Here is a 17,211-nt window from a genome sequence, read left to right on the forward strand (position 1 = left end):
CATGGCATACAACATTGGCTACGTATTATAATTTACAAGTACTGAAAATAGTTATAACACTGTAGCTCAATTACGTACATTTGGGAGAGCTATCGTAATTTCGCATACATTGGAAAGACTGGGTTTGGGATGAAAATGAAAATAAGTAGTAATGTACCACTAAATAGTTTAGACAAATATTATATTGATGTTCATTAATGAATACAAAAATTTGTACAAAATGAGGATGAGCAGTAGGTTGGTTGGTCCATGTCAGTCCTTAACCATGGTAGGCGCCACCATAGGCCAGGGCGGGAGCGTAGGCAGCCCTAGCGATGGGGGCGGCGTAGGCAGCCCTGGCGATGGGAGCAGCGTAAGCCCTGGCGGGGGCGGCGACGGCCACGGGGGCGTGGGCGACGGCCACGGGGGCGGCAACGGCGGGGTGGGCGCCGGCCTCCTTGTGCACGACGGCGTTGAAGCCGTTGACGGGGTCAGCCGTGTAGTCCACGGTGCGGATGGAGCCGTCGGGTTCGGCCAGGCTGTAGCTGCCCTGGACGACGTCTCCGCTGCGGCTCTCGTGCTGGGTCTTGGAGTCACCAGTGTGGGCGTCCTGGACGTTGTAGGCGAAGCTGTACTCGGGGTGCGGGTCGTACTCCACGGCGGCGGGGGCGGCAGCGACAGCTGGGGCGTAGGCCCTGGCGACGGGGGCGGCGTAAGCCCTAGCGACGGGGGCGGCGTAACGGGCAACGGGGGCGGCGTAGGCGGGGGCGGCGTATCCTCGGGCAGCCAGAGGTGCGCCAGGGGCGTAGACGGCGGGGGCGCCCAGGTAGCCGGCGCTTGCCACGGCCACCACCACGGACAGGACGATCAACTGCCGGAGAAATAGAACACTGTTAACATTCCCGCTCTGACATCTCAGTCCCAGATAAAAAGTGGTCCCTCTTTTGTGTAGAACATATTTTCCAGTTTTCGTATGGCCCTGTAGAAGGTGTCTGCAATATTCCTAAGTGGGACTCTGAAGTCAAGAAAAATTTGGCAAAAATAAAGTGGAGATTTTCTACTGTATGAAGAGTCCATTCAAAGCAAAAGAACTAACGCAGGGACATGTCTCTTTGATAGGCGCTAGTGACCAGTAGAGCGTGTGCTTTAGATGTAATTCTATGGAATATTTAATTGCATCTGCATCCGTTGGACTAATATATTATATCATTCTAAAGTGTTTTCTTTTTTTTTTTTTTTCGAGGCGTGCTCTACCAACGAGGTGGTAGGTCCGCAACTCTTCAGTGTTGAGGAAATTGGATATTTTTTTTTATTCGTCTGTCGGGGTTGCACTGATATAAAATTCAGCTGTAGTGGTTATCAGTTTGACGCTGACACACCCACTCTCAAACCACACACCTTGCTATTAACCGCTATTATTCATACAATATGTGTATAGTGCCAAAAGCCACAAACTACCTCTGTACAGGAAAGTATACAGTGGGGAACAAACACCCTCATCATTGATCTTAGCCTATTTGTTCGTTAAATTTTCCTCTACCTTCTCCCTCTGTTTTATATATATATATATATATATATATATATATATATATATACATATATATATATATATATATATATATATATATCCCTCTCCCCCCCACTTTTTTTTTTTTTTTGCACGAAAGGAAGTCCAGGTGGCTAACACTGCTTGTCAAAGGCGCGCAAATGGCAATGCAACGCACTATATTAATGTATTCCAATTCCAAAAGTATCTGAGATATCTCAGCATAATGTAGTAATTATTGTTTCTTGAGAACAGCGCGAATGCCCATTGTTTCTTTGATAATTGTCCTAACTCACGTAGCCTAAAAATTAGACATGGAGGAACCTGGAATAATGTTTTGACAGACGATGTTTTAACAGACGATCTCATTATTGTGTTACGAAAAGCAACAAAAAAAATTGCCGTGTAAGACACGTCTGTCGTTCATTACCGGCAATTGTGTTCAATTCTTCATCGTTATACGTGATTTCTTGGCCCTCGTTTACGAGTATACGAGAGGTGAAAGTAAGTTCAAATTAATGCTTGGCAAAGCCGTCGCCACGGCGCCTGGTAAACACGAGAGTGCGCTGCTACCGGCTGCCTCACCTTGCACGCCATGCTGTTGCTGTTGCTGCTGCTGCTACGTTCCGCTGCTGTGTGCCTGCTTGGGCGTTGGTCACTCATTATATAGCTACAGCCGGAGCCACCTGGTCCCCCCGCGGCGCAAAACTTTTGCCATTCACCGCGGGAAACTTGACCCCTGTCGCGCTTGTCGCGTGCATACTTTCTACATTGCAAAAGTCAGTGGCGAGTGTCATGAGACATAAAGAAAGTACAGATTGTCTTTAATGTTTACTTTTTAAGAGTAGATTTTAAAAAAATAATTTTACTCTCAGTTTCACTTTTGACATTATATGCATTGATACGTTATTGCAAACGTTAGTGCAAAGGAACACAGACTACATGGTGGGTCTGAAAACTTAAGTGAATTGTCTCAGGTAATAAAGGAAACAAAAGTTACAAACAAAGTACTTTTACTGGTCTTGAAAAGCAACCACCATTAGCTGCACAGTTCTGACATTTGCCACAAGGCTGTTTCAAACCGACAGCAAACGCATCTTCTGGAGTCGTTCGAAGCACTGTGTCCCCGTGTTGTTGGATATCCGCGTCAGTGCAGGTGTGGTGTCACCGCCAGACACCACACTTGCTAGGTGGTAGCCTTTAAATCGGCCGTGGTCCGGTAGTATACGTCGGACCCGCGTGTCGCCACTGTCAGTGATTGCAGACCGAGCGCCGCCACACGGCAGGTCTAGAGAGACGTCCTAGCACTCGCCCCAGTTGTACAGCCGATTTTGCTAGCGATGGTTCACTGACAAATTACGCTCTCATTTGCCGAGACGATAGTTAGCATAGCCTTCAGCTACGTCATTTGCTACGACCTAGCAAGGCGCCATTATCATTTGCTATTTATCTTGTGATGCATGTACCGTCAGACCGATGTTTACCAATTATGGATTAAAGTTAAGTATTCCAGAAGCTACGTACTTTTTTTACTAGACTCAACTCCTTTAACTGTTCCAGACCTCACGCCAGCCTGCGTGAGCTTAAACGCGTGCCTTTCGGCTATCTCATAGTGTTTTGCCAAGTCACAACAGCAGGAGATGACACCTAGTGTGTCAGTATGTTCCGTAGACCATGTGACAGTCAGTGCATGGTCTGACACAAGGAAAATTACGCTGTTCTCACGTACGTATTCCATATCCTTAGACAATAAGAGGAACTTGGCAGAACAGAAAGAGCTGTGTATAAAAAGTGGACTCATTTGTCTAAATAAATTCCCATTGCTTAGATTACTGCGATCTTTCGTTTCAGCACCATTGCAGTGTTATGTAAGGAAATGGAGGGATAAACGGTGGTCACTGATAGATGCAATTATTCTATTCTTTTGCACATTCTTCTAATGTCATTAATAAAGGAATATGAAATATTTCACAATATGGGTATGGGATTCCAAAGTAGTGTAAAATCTCTTTCGGTGTGACTCCCGTTTGCGAACGTCCTTGCCGCAGTGGTTACACCGGTTCCCGTCATATCACCAACTTTAAGCGCCGTCGGGCTGGCCTAGCTCTTGGGTGGGTGACCATCCGGTCGGCCAAGCGCTGTTGGCAAGCGGGGTGAACTCAGCCCTTGTGAGGCAAACTGAGGAGCTACTTGATTGAGAAGTGGCGGTTCCGGTCTCGTAAACTGACATACGGCCGGGAGAGCGGTGTGCTGACCACGTGTCCCTCCGTATTCGCATCCAGTGACGTCTGTGTGCTGAGGATGACACGGCGGCCGGTCAGTGCCACTGAGCCTTCATGGCTTGTTCGGGCGTAGTTTAATTTTAGTGACTCGCGTTACTGATGGGGGTGGAAAAGTTGTTGATTGCTTAGTAAGAGAAAAATTATTTAATAATTCTGAAAATCAGATACACACCCAATTTGAGGATGATTCTCGATAGAATCGTTAGTCGCAGCACTCAAAATGGATTTACATTAGCGAAAGAGGAACGAACGGGTTATATCCTAGTGCCATATTTCATGATTATTGTTATTTTTACGATCTAGAAAAAAAATGCATGTCTCTGGGGTGGGGTTATTTGAGGGAAGGGACCTACGAGCGAGGTCATTGGTCTCATCGGATTAGGGAAGGACGGGGAAGGAAGTCGGCCGTGCCCTTTCAAAGGAGCCATCTCCGCATTGGCCTGGAGAGATTTAGGGAAATCACGGAAAACCTAAATCAGGATGGCCGGACGCAGGATTGCACCGTCGACCTCCCGAATGCGAGTCCAGTGTGCTAACCACTGCGCCACCTCACTCGCTAAACACCTGTCACGCTTTAGAGTGCTATTCAGGAGGCAGAGGGCTTCTCTAATGAGGTGACCTGGAGAAAACTTTTAGTCCTTTTACGTTTCGATCGTGGAATCGAAAAGTTAAAGACTGCAAGCTCTTAAAAAGGGAGAGAATTATACTCGCTTAATTTTTACGTACTGCGCAAGAGGCCATTTTGACACTCCCCACGGCTTCCAGGAACTAATCCTAGAAAAATTATACATGACTGTGCTTAAACTGACACACAATATCTTTTAGCGCAACGCAATCTGACTTTCAATAATCCCTACAAGAGAATGGCCCTGACTTAATTAACCTATACGTTTCACAAATCACTTACCTCACAAAAATCTTCGTTACTCGAACTACTGGAATACAGCGAGCGCCACTACCGCCAGCTAAATAAAAGATTCAAACTACTGATGGCACTAACTACTGATAGGCATAGTTAGCTAATGAAAGATTTTGATAGAGAACAAACAATGTATTTACCTTAATAGTGTTCAAAAGTCATAATATATATATATCAGTCCATGATATCCAATATTACAAATTTACTCATTCTGATGGACACACGTCCAGATCGTCCGCTCTCAAAATTCCGCCATCTCTCTCCCCACATCCACCACTGCTGGCGGCTCACCTCCAACTGCGCAACGCTACGCGCTGTTAACATCCAGCTGCCCAACACTACAATAGCAATTATCAAACAATGCAGACAGGCCACAGACTTCACACAGCACAACCAGTGATTTTCATACAGAGCGCTAGTGGCGTTACCAATATAAAAACCTAAACAGCCTACTTACACATTTACCTCCTTTTACAACCTTGAAGAAGGACTCATAGGACAATATTAGTCACTGGAAAGGTTCTATTGAACGCTAAAAAGTAAATATGCCCGGATGTGACAAAACAAGATTAGCATTAGCATATCTACTGTTTTTCTACAGAGATCGTAATATTCCATCTGGCACCGAAATTATTTAGTGTTAATCTTCACTGTTCCCTTGGGCGAAGTCTGTGCAGTCGACTCACACGGCTGGGCCCAGTTCACAAAATGTTTGTGACATACTATCTTTCATTTGTGCCAGACTGTTTTAAAATCTTAGTATTCATTGTTGTCCATGTTGCTTTCAGGTTTCGTTACCTCGTATGCGGTACTTTGAAATATCAATTTTTACAGTAACATCAAATGGTCTGGCGTTCTGTTCTTTAATCCGTAGTAAAGCTCACAATACTGTCTTTACACACAAAAAATCGTTATAACGCATCTAACTACAACGCATAACTTATCACTCATCACGATAGCTTCATACAAAGTGATTTCTGTCTTTGTATATATTTTATTCATTCATATTTCAATAATACAACAAAACAAGTGTTTTTCTGTTATCTTCAGTGATCTGGTGATCCAAAAAGGCACGACAGAGCAAATACAGCAGTTGATGCATACGGCTTTCAATGTTGCAAGGACTTTGTGAAAAGATTTTGAGATCTAGTTCTGTTGCGTGATATGATATCAATCTCGACCTGAGAAAAAGTACAATGAAGCTGCAGTCACTAGTACATTGGCAGTTCTCTTCGTCGAGGTTTTCCAAAGAATTGAAATATAACTGATACAAATCAGTTTTAAGCATTTCTTTACCGATAATCATTATTGCAACGATTTTGTATCATAATAATTGGTTGCTCATTATTTTATGTTAACAAAATATACGTATGTGAAAGGGTAAACTAAAAAAAAATATGAACTGAAAAAGTGAAATAACGATTTCCATAATACAACAAAATACGTACGACGAATAACTGGAATAAAAATGAAAGTTTAGATATTTTAATTAGGTATAAGGGGCGTTCAAAAAGAAACGAGTTGGAGGCATAATTACAGAAACCAGTACCTGTGTGTTAGAAGTATTGATCCTGGCTGTTGAGACACTTCCCCACTGTGAAAAGGCGGTGAACGGCTGTCTCATAAAATTCCCTGGGATGCGATGTTAACCAGCTCCGCATGTACAGCTGGACGTCGTCGTCCACACGAGTGCCGGAAAGGTTATGCTGACGTTCTTCTTTGACCGAGATGGCCCCCTTCTGATTCATTTCCTGTAGCACGGGACAACAGTGAATGCCCAGCGTTACTCGCAAACATTGTCCACCCTTCGCCAAGCGATCAAATCAAAACGACCAGGCAGTTTCACCAATGCAGTCATTCTGCCCCATGACAACGCAAAGCTTCATACAGCCAATACAGTCGCGACACTCCTGCAGAAATTCAAATGGGAGGTTCTGGGCCACCATCCATACAGTCCGGACCTCTCTCCCTGTGATGACGTCGTTTTTGGTCCCCGTAAAAAGGCTCTGAGGGGCAAACGAAGACGTCCAGCTGCACATGTGGAACCGGTTAACATCGCAGGCCGGGAATTTTATGACATAGCCATTCACCGCCTTGTGTCACAGTGGGACAAGTGTCTCAACAGCCAGGGTCAATATTTCTAACATACAGGTACTGGTTTCTGTAATTATGACTCCCGCAAGTTTCTTTTTGAACGCCCCTTATATATTGTACATACTCCAACAGCACATTATGTACAACTTGTTTTCCAAAAATGGCATTGCAGAAACTATCTTCATCATACATGGATTTACTTGGAATGCGAGCTTCTTTAATTTATGTTGTAGTAAAAGTTTCTATTTTGTAGAATTCATTAACGGTGTAGGGGTGATTTGTAAATTTTCTGATTTTTTCAAAAGTTGATTATACAGTTTTCAAGAACGTCAGTTACACTTCAACCTTTTGTATAAAAAGCTTTTTTATATTTCATTGTTTCGAAGCTATTCCCTATAAACCTAATACGTCAAATTAGCTTTCGGTGTGTGTTTTGCCCCTTAAACGAGAGACTGGGCAAAAACAAAAATACTTATTGCTTTATTTTGCTTCAAACAAACACCTGTCAAATTTCATTAGAACTTTTCATTGACTCTTTGGAATGTTCCTTGTGAGCGTATCCTGCAGGCATAGCGATCATGCTAATTAACAACCCATGTTTAAGTTTAATATCATAATGTAGAACTCAACTATGTTCATTACATAATTACAAATAAACTTTTAAAAATTCCAACGAAATACAGCTTCTTGCATGAATAGATACACCTTATCCCTGATGGGTGGGAATGCAAATTCTCAGTTGTAAAACTCAATGTAGGTCTCACAGCACACAGAAGCCTCGAAAGACAGCCTGGAACCAGCAGCGCAAGAAGTTTGCTCCACCCAATGTGGACAACTTGAACAGCCTAGTGAACAGGCTAGCTTACGCTGCGATTGGTTCAAAGCTATAGACATTCATTTGTCGTGTAAGCAATAAGTGCCTTTCAGGCAGAATGCATTAGTAAATTCCAAGCTTAGGCAGTAGTGTGATCACGTGTTTGAACGGCAACGGTATGAATACTACGTATTTAGCTGCAAAAGTGACTTTACGTAAGTGACTAACACAATCATGAGCATCTTAGAACGAACAAATGTCCAGAGTAAAAGAAGACCGGGCAGATTATTGTTCAGAGAGCTGTTTATAGCTCGTGAAGGGACTGTGAAGTCAAATTACTCACGGGACATCCCACAACTGCTTTACCGCTCCCTTTGATACTGTACACATTTCAGCGCTACGAAATTATTGAAATTCTCCAAGAGTATTTCAGTGAGCCCAATCCCACTGTTTTGGTATAAAATCAAAATGCAGTAAGAAAGACAATCTGAATATTAGGGACCACATATCTGCGAACAGCAAGCACTTCACAATCAATTAGTGAACACTCGAAGTGTCCCAGCAGATGTCATGTAAATAATCCGAAGCTTTATCTTCATAGCGTCGACTGTGTAACATTGGATATGCACCATTTCTCACCTAATACAACACAGTAAACAAATTTATAGAGTACTAACTAACAAATGAGACAAGGCAGCTGAGCTCTATTCTGGTACCCTGAGATAAACTGAAACTAACCTGTTATTCACCTCTGATATTCATGTGCTCCTTTCCAGTTACCATGCACTTTGCTGTACTTTTTTTTTTTAACCAGGACTCGAACCAGAAGCCAGGGATTCCTGCTTACTGCCTTTCCTACCAACTTTTCTTTCTATGTATTTATTTTTTCAAGCCAAATTAAATAAGAATTGTTGGACATGTCAAACTTTTACATAAATTTGTTATTTTAAATAAATAATGTTTATCAGTCTCATGACAAAATGAGATATTAGCTAGAGTAACAAAACAAAAAAACTCAGGGCACAAGGGCTCTTCTTTTTCGTTTTCTAGCCGCGACAGTCCGGTGAATTCTTATGTTTTAGAAACAAAAAAACTAGTCATGAGGAGACTTTATACAGAGTATATGATCTTTGATTGTGATCGTTTTCTTCTTTATTGTTTTACATAATTAATAAATGGCTGCAATAGCAGAGCACATGCTAAAGAAAAACAAATGAGGCTTCTGTTTCAAAGCCATCCGTGAATTAAACACGTGTAAGGAAAAATATTCAGAAGATGAAGAGAAAAAGGAATATGAAAAAAGTAGGAAGAGTTGCTATGCCGTGCTTCCCGTCGTCTCGCCGTCAGAGGTGGGGGTGGGGGCGTTTCCTGCTTTGGTGGCGCGTTTCGCCGAGATTCCAGCTCCTGGGCGGGTTTTAAATAGTTCACGAAAGAGGCCCTATAATGCCGATGTCGGCACATAGAACGGTATTGTGCTGGATATGTGTCCAGAAGTCCGCCGTATCGATGATGTCGCCCCAGAAGAGGTATTTGAAAGCCAAGCCACTAATCCGTGTGATGGCGTGCCATTTAGACGATCGAAAATAAGTCGCATCAGGATATATTGGCATGGTAGGAGAGACGTGATGTGAGGGCAGTCGGAGATGGAAAGCCACAATCTTCTGCAGAAGGGTCCAGACAGCTGCTGCTGCACAACACTGAAAATGGTGTAAATCTGTATCCTCGACCTTGTAATTGAGGTACAGGGTGACCCCACCAGCGCAATGCGGTGCAGTACCTGGCTTGTAGTTTACGGTATTTGCCGTTGATGAGAAAGAACCTCGTCGCTCTGATGTCAGTGTTGTGGTATAGTTGATGGCTCGTTTTTCAAACTGTAGGCCAGAAAACCAGGGGCTTGCGTGCTTCAACAGGATTTAGGCGTGGGTGCGGTCGGAGAAGGCGGTAGATGGGGGGGTATTCGTCTTCCAGCCTGGGGAGCGCGATGCATATGTAGCAGTATTCCAGAAAGGCCGGCCGCTGGTGGCCGAGCGGTTCTAGGCGCTTCAGTCTGCCTCGGGCATGGATGTGTGTGATGCCCTTAGGTTAGTTAGGTTTAAGTAGTTCTAAGTTCTAGAGGACTGATGACCTGAGATGTTAAGTCCCATAGTGCTCAGAGCCATTTGAACCATTTATTCCAGAAAGGAAAGTACGGTGTGTGGCATTGGAAGTGGGCTATGTACCAATGATGTCAGCAGGCGTCTCGAAATATATGCGAATTAGGTGGTCAACATTCCAGTGAAACTAGTATCCTGGGTTTTCCACAACTGGAGGATAGTATTGTTGTAAAGTGCTGAGGTCCTAGCTCTTACGTCAACAAGCGTGAGACCACCATCCCGCTTCGGTAAGATGAGGGCATCATACTCGACACTGAAGATGTTTCCAGGACATATAAAATACCCGAAGGCTGCCGGTAGTCTGGCCGCCATTGTCGCAGTGATGGGCATAATCTGCGGGATCCGGGCTGCCAGGTGTGTATTGACAAAGCTGAGCTTCTGGCACATATACAGTAGACGATGTAGGTGGCTCTGTATGTTTACCCACAGGCGTTGCAATAGCGCCCGAAAACTGATCGTCGAGGTACGGCGAATTTCTCACGTGCACACCGCTCTGAGAGAGCGGAGGGTGTCCACCGACTGAAAGAGAGCCACGCTATCTGTGGGAAGGCCACGGCCGTTCTTAATGGCGCGTGGTTTTGCGACCTTCATAGCACTCCCTGTCCCCGCACTGTAACGGGTAAAACCCATGCTATCGTGGTTTGTATTTCGGCCACTGAACATGCGACGAGTGGCAAGTCGTCCGCATAGGTATGGCAGCAGAACACGTGCTCCGAGAGTGAAATACCCATGAAGCGTCGCCGTAGTCCGCAGATAAATGGTCCCACCGCAGTGGCGTAAAGCGAGATGGACAGTGGGCAATCCTGCCGTACTGAGCATTTCATCCGTATGGATTCTCTGCGTCTTCTAATGACGAGAAGCATGGACACCTCCCCTTCAAGGAGGTACGTGATCACATCTGCGCCGCGCGGGATTAGCCGAGCGGTCTGTTTAAGCAGTCATGGACTGTGCGGCTGGTCCCGGCGGAGGTTCGAGTCCTTCCTCGGGCATGAGTATGTGTGTTTGTCCTTAGGATAATTTAGGTTAAGTAGTGTGTAAGCTTAGCGACTGATGACCTTGAAACGCGTATGTACTCGGTAGCAGCGATGGCGAGGCATTGCAGAGTCTCCGACCAGAGAGTTATTTGTCGTTCCTAGTCTGCGCTTGACTGTGCGAGAGTTCAGTTCAGTTGCGATCGAGTCGCAGTAGTGGCAGTTACCGTCGAGTCGCAGTAGAGTTCAGTTGCATGTAGGGAGTTAGCTGTTGTGTGTGAGGAGTCGGCGGGCGTCGGCATGGCACTCTGGTCAAGATTCAGGATGAGGTATATTTTTAAATAAGGTAATGAAGCAACATTGCGCACATTTGATAATGTAATGTAAATTAACTGTAACTAATTTGTTCAAGAATCGCCCCGATAATAATTTTGTTTTTAAACCAACCATTTTTAACAAAGAATCCTTTTTTGAAAGAATATTTGCCTTACATTTCCATAAAGAAAAGTCCCCTTTAACTTCAAAAAAAAAAAAAAAAATATTTTGCGATGCATTTCCTCCAAGCTATGGCGAAAAATAAGAGCAGATGCAGTTTTACTAGGGTAAGAATTTCAGTTTAATTAGTGATCAGGGCCTAAGATCGACAGTTCGGTCTATTTGCATTTTCATTGTGACTGAGATTTCATTATCATTGAATTGACTTACATTTTTGTGGGGAGCTTACATTTGGGTCAGATAGCTAGTTTTCATTTAATTGCCATTGTCAATAAATCATGTTATTTTGCTGGGAGGTTACACTAGGTTGTGTTGTCGTTAACATTTAAATTTTTGACTTTTTCAAATATTTGCGGGGAGGTTACACTTGTCTCTATGTCTATTCACATTTAAAATATTATTATAAAATTTCTCTGGGGAGGTTACACTTAGCTTTATTCCCATTAACATTTTTTAAATATTGAAATTAGAAATATTCGCGGGGAGGTTACGCTTGGCGACATCCGATCCAGGATCGTATTTCGTTGAGAATCTTCTGAAACGTAGCCAGATATCTGCTCTTATTTGCTTAGATATAATTAGCATTTGGCGCAACGCTTTTACTAATTTGTGAATTTCTTTCCTCAGATCACTGGCAATTCTTTGTTCTGTTGTATTTGTGTTTGTTGCTTTTTGCATTTGTGCTTATTTCTTTTGTGAATAATTGTGACTTTAGCAAAAATGCCGCGAAAGACTGTGAATAGTGTATCGCGAGGCATTATGAACGAAATTACCGACTTAAACAACGTGACTGATAGTACTTGTGACAAGCAATGTAATGATGACAATCCTGCATTCACCGACAATCAGTGCGTTCCAACCACTAATGATGATTATTGTCTTAATGATGAACAAACGAACTCGGTTATGTCCTCTGTTGATTTGACGACAATCGATGACGCGGGACGCTCTATTGTAAAGAGCGCTGCCCAGCCTAACACAACCGGTTTACTAAATTCACGTGATGAACACACAAATTTGTCTAATGAAAATGAACAGGATACACAAAGTACGACGGATCCATTTAATTCCGAAATAGTGACCGACAGTGTACATTCGACTGGCAAACGTTTTTGTAAACCTCAGAATAACCAAATGGTTACAGAAAGCGAGACAATTCCAGATCCACCATTAAACAGCACAGAGAATAGAAATGCTAATTCTGTATCGGATCCAATTATGGCATTTTTGCTACAAATGAATAAACAGTTAAATGAAAAAATAGACAGCAATTCAATACGGTCGGATGAAAAACAAGACGAACTTAATAAAAAAGTAGACAACAATGATGTAAATGTCAAACAACTTAGTGAACAGGTCAAACAACAGAACGAAAAACAAGATAAGCTTAATGAAAAATTAGACAATAATTCCAGACAGCTTAGTGAACAAATTTGAACCGTTGCCGCGCAGTGTCATGACACTAAGGAACAGTTACGCGAGGAAATTGAGGCTTTTCAAGAAAAAGTAACGAAGAAATTAGATCTGTTGCTCAAGAATTAAGGGAAATGCAAACATCTACAACAGAAACACTAAGAAACGAAATTAGCGGAGTCGCTAAACAATGCTCTGAAAAGGCTACACAATTACGCGACGAGTTTAAAGCAATGACAGCAGAACTTTCGCGCGCAATGGATGAAAAGATTGACACGAAATTCGACCAACAGAACTCTCAAATTAACGAACGTCTTAGTCTTCACATACAAAACAGTGATAGGCGTTTCCGCAAATTCATACAGGATCAAAATAAAATAAAACGACAAGTAATGGAAACAATCACAGCACAGAGACAGGAAGACAAACGTAAAATGTTTGCGAAGGCAAAAACATATGTAGACAATAATATTGCCACAGAGTCCGACGAAATTAATACCATCAAACAGTCGAACACAGAATTACGTGACGAAATTTCCGACCTTAAATCGAAAACAGACACATACTCAGTAGATTTTCAAACAGTGACAGACAGATTAGAACAATTAGAACTAACACAGGATTCCGATGTCGTGAAAGCTGATGTTAAAAAACTGAACGAAACTACACGTAAATTGCAAAAACAGATTAATGCCTCAGACACTAAAACCGATGATCAGGTAAAAATACTGACTGAGAAATGTGATGAATTGGCCAGTCGTATTGACGTTATTGAAAGTAATAATGACAGCAAATCAGACGATACTTCACCGGTTTCATTTAACCAAACACCTGAATTTCAAAATTTACAGCAAACAATTGATGAGATCGATTCGTCTAATAACACGTTACGTAGAAAATTGTCAAGTTTACAACAAGAAGTAACAGAGATGAAAAATATTTCAGTTAATAACACATCACAGCAGACGCCACCTTTCGAACATTTGTCAGACTCACGCAGCGCATATAATATGGGTAATTTGTCAGACTCACGCAGTGCGTATAATTTAGGTAATCAACAGAGAGTATACGACTTAGATTCCGATCAGACACAGACAAACAGATTCTCACACAAACCTGAACGTGTTTTGAAATTCAGTGACGAGAACATTGATTATAAGCAATTTGCATTTGTAAAAAAAATCTAAGGAATTTAATAATGACAGAGCACAGATACACGATTTGAACTGGATACGTCGATTTATTTTTGTATTTTCAATAGCATTGCCTGTAATGAAGAAACAACAATTAGCATGGATACAGCAATTTATTTCTGAATTTTTACCGCCGTTGCCTATAACACGAAAGCTGAAAATTATTTGCAGTGCGTAATAGACCTCAGGGGATTCATTACGCTTTAATGAATATGTGCCGTAGCGTGCATAGGGCCCCGAGCTGTAGTAGTGCTGTTTCATCTTTAGTTTTCTGCACTGCTGCCTTCTCTTCTACTATCCTTTATATCTATCAAAACAGCTCTTTAACTATTGCTCTATCTAGGATTAAGAAAAATGACTAAAGAAAACCCGATAAGACAAATTTTTACCGAAAGTGACAATTTTCATTAGGCACTCCAGAACTACCAGCGTAATTTTAATATCAGATAAAATTTTAATCATCAGTATGTACAAAATTTTCAGCAACAGCGAACGCATTTTGGTAACAATAGAAGTTTTCCACCGCAACAGCATGAAAGTCAACCGGTTAGAATACCTAACCAACAATCTAATGCACAAGGTCAACATAACTTTAATGTTTCGCCGCGTGGACAACAAATAGTAACGCACGGCAGCAAGGGAACAACTACGTACAGAAAACACAGTATTTCAATTCGTATCGCAATGCACCGTATAGGAATGACTATCGCGACAGACGTAAAAATGATGAGGGCAATTTTCAGCGTACATCTAACAACAGTCGGTCATACCAGCAGCAAAATTACCCACAAGAACATATTCTCATGAATGAACCCGACAGTAGGTATCATCCAGAGCGTAACACGTCTGGAAGAAGTAATAGAACAGTTCAAATAGTAGAAATGCCACAACATCCTCCTGACAATAATAACACGTCAGATAGAATTTGACTAGATACAGTACAGGTCGCATCTTCCAGTAACACAAGCACAACTTTTGACACGCAGAATGTTGTTCACGAAAATGTTATTACTTTTGACGATATCAGAGACACTCTTTTGCAGGAAAGACCAGTTGTTCAAAAAACCATTTCACATCCTGTCATCGAAATTAAAATTGGTTCATCGAAATTTTCAGCAGTAATCGATTCCGGATCACCTATGTCATTAATAAATGAAGAAACTTTTAACGAGTGTAACAAAGAGAATACCTATCCTACATTACCTTTAGGCAAAACGAAAGTAAAAGGAGCAGTATCGAATAAAGGAATAGATGTTAAATTACAGACGCATTTATCATTTTGTATTGCAGGTCACACATTTCACTCAAATTTTTGGATTGTTCCTTTATTGACAACAGACGTTATTTTAGGTACTAATTTTCTCGTACAACACGACGCAGTGGTTGATTTTCAGAATTCTTATTTAATGTTAAAGGATGAAAATGTGCAACTTGCTTTAGAATTTCAGCACTCACTATCTGCGGAAGAACAAACAATTAACCGCACAGAGGTCATTTCCGCAACACGTAACATAGACTGTAATCCCACATTGTTCACAGACACATACGTACATAACTATAATACTCCAGACGAAGCTGACTACGACGTAATACAGATGATTTCCGATAAGGTTAAACAAAGCAGTGCAGATACGGACGATGAACGAACGCAACTACATAAAATTCTTTTACAGCAAGCTCCAGTTTTCGACAACATTCCTGGTACTATGTCCGGATTTATGTATGAATTTCAAGTCAAACAGCACGACACATTTAAAGCTAAGCATTGTCCTATTCCGTATATTCATAGGGAACAAGTTAAAAAAGAATTGCAGAATATGCTTGACCAAGGAATTATAGAACCAGCAGTTAGTCCGTACATAAACCCGCTACATATTGTTAAGAAAAAAGATGGCTCACTTCGCCTCGTACTTAATTCACGTCACATCAATGACATAATTATTAATGAAACAGATCGACCACAGACATTAGAGGAACTTTTACAAAAATTTCACGGTACTGCTATTTATTCTACATTGGATTTGAAATCGGGATTTTGGCAAATTCAGCTTCATCCGAATTGCAGAAAATACACAGCTTTTCTCTGTTTTGGTGACTGTTATCAATTTTGTAAATTACCGTTCGGCTTAACTATTTCTTCTGCAGCTTTTATTCGCGGTTTGAACGCTATAGTTCCGGCAGAACTTAAAGACAGAATCACGACGTACGTAGATGACATTCTTATCGCAGAAGCTAACTGGTCTGAACACAATCTGATTTTTGAACAACTGTTGCAAACTTTTCCTGCACAAGGACTCACAGTTAACCTCAGTAAATCGCATTTTGGCAAAACTTCCATAAAATTTCTTGGACACGTAATTTCAGCAGAAGGCATTGCGCCTGATCCGGGAAAACTTCAAGCTCTACGTGACATTACTGTTCCCACAACGAAGAAGCAATTACGCAGTTTTTTGGGCTTAATTAACTTTCTTCGTAAATTTATTCATCACTCTGCTTTAGACACACCTAGATTATGCCAATTAACAGATAAAAACAGTATTTGGTCTTGGGATAAGCAAGCACATTCTGAATTTGTGAACCTGAAAGAAGCCTTGTTAAATGCTCCACTTTTATCGCGCCCAGATCTTACCAGAAATTTTTCCATTGCCACCGACAGTTCTAACACCGCTTTAGGCGTACACGTTTTTCAGGAAATTGAAGGAGATGGCTCAACAGTAATTAAAAACATCGCATTTGCAAGTCGCATTTTGTCACCTGCTAAACGAAATTATTCCGTTACAGAACTGGAAACATTATGTGTTGTATGGGCTTTTACGAGATTTGGGCACTTTCTTTATGGCAGACATACCACCGTTTACACAGATCACAGAGCGATACAATTTTTACTTTCGGCTAAATTCACTCACGACAGATTAAGCAGATGGAAACTTTATTTACAGGAATTTAATTTTACAATTGTTCACATTCCCGGCACACAAAATGTTATACCAGACGCACTATCGCGTTCTCTCAGCAACAATCAGCAAGACGTAGCAACCAACTTCTTCAAAGCAAATTTCAGCGTCATGTACATTCAGCAAGTTGCATTTGAAAATTTTATTTCGTCGTCATTACAGGACATAGCACAAGAGCAAAGTAAAGACAATGTGTGGAAAGAAATTAAACACCTCTGGCAAGATAAGAATAATGTTACGATTAGAAACCATTACACTGTACGCAATGACATTGTTTCGCCGCTCTCATCCTGACAGCAACAGTTGGTTATTATGCATTCCTGACGAACTTGTTAACAAATTAATCTGGTACACTCATTTAAGCTACGCACATTACGGAGCCAGAAAATGTTTTCTTA

At 41.8% G+C, this 17,211-nt stretch overlaps 1 protein-coding gene across 1 annotated transcript; it reads right to left on the reverse strand.

The window, feature by feature from the left end:
* Nucleotides 1–209: 209 nt before the first annotated feature.
* Nucleotides 210–2,132, reverse strand: LOC124776554 (cuticle protein 18.6). The gene is made up of 2 exons (XM_047251590.1): nt 2,111–2,132; nt 210–850 (listed from the first exon to the last, which is right to left on the reverse strand). Exons 1-2 carry the CDS (start codon nt 2,120–2,122, stop codon nt 260–262), a joined length of 603 nt encoding a protein of 200 aa, XP_047107546.1. The 5' UTR covers nt 2,123–2,132; the 3' UTR covers nt 210–259.
* Nucleotides 2,133–17,211: the final 15,079 nt, after the last annotated feature.

This window comes from Schistocerca piceifrons, chromosome 2 (genome assembly GCF_021461385.2).
Source record: "Schistocerca piceifrons isolate TAMUIC-IGC-003096 chromosome 2, iqSchPice1.1, whole genome shotgun sequence".
NCBI lineage: Eukaryota > Metazoa > Arthropoda > Insecta > Orthoptera > Acrididae > Schistocerca > Schistocerca piceifrons.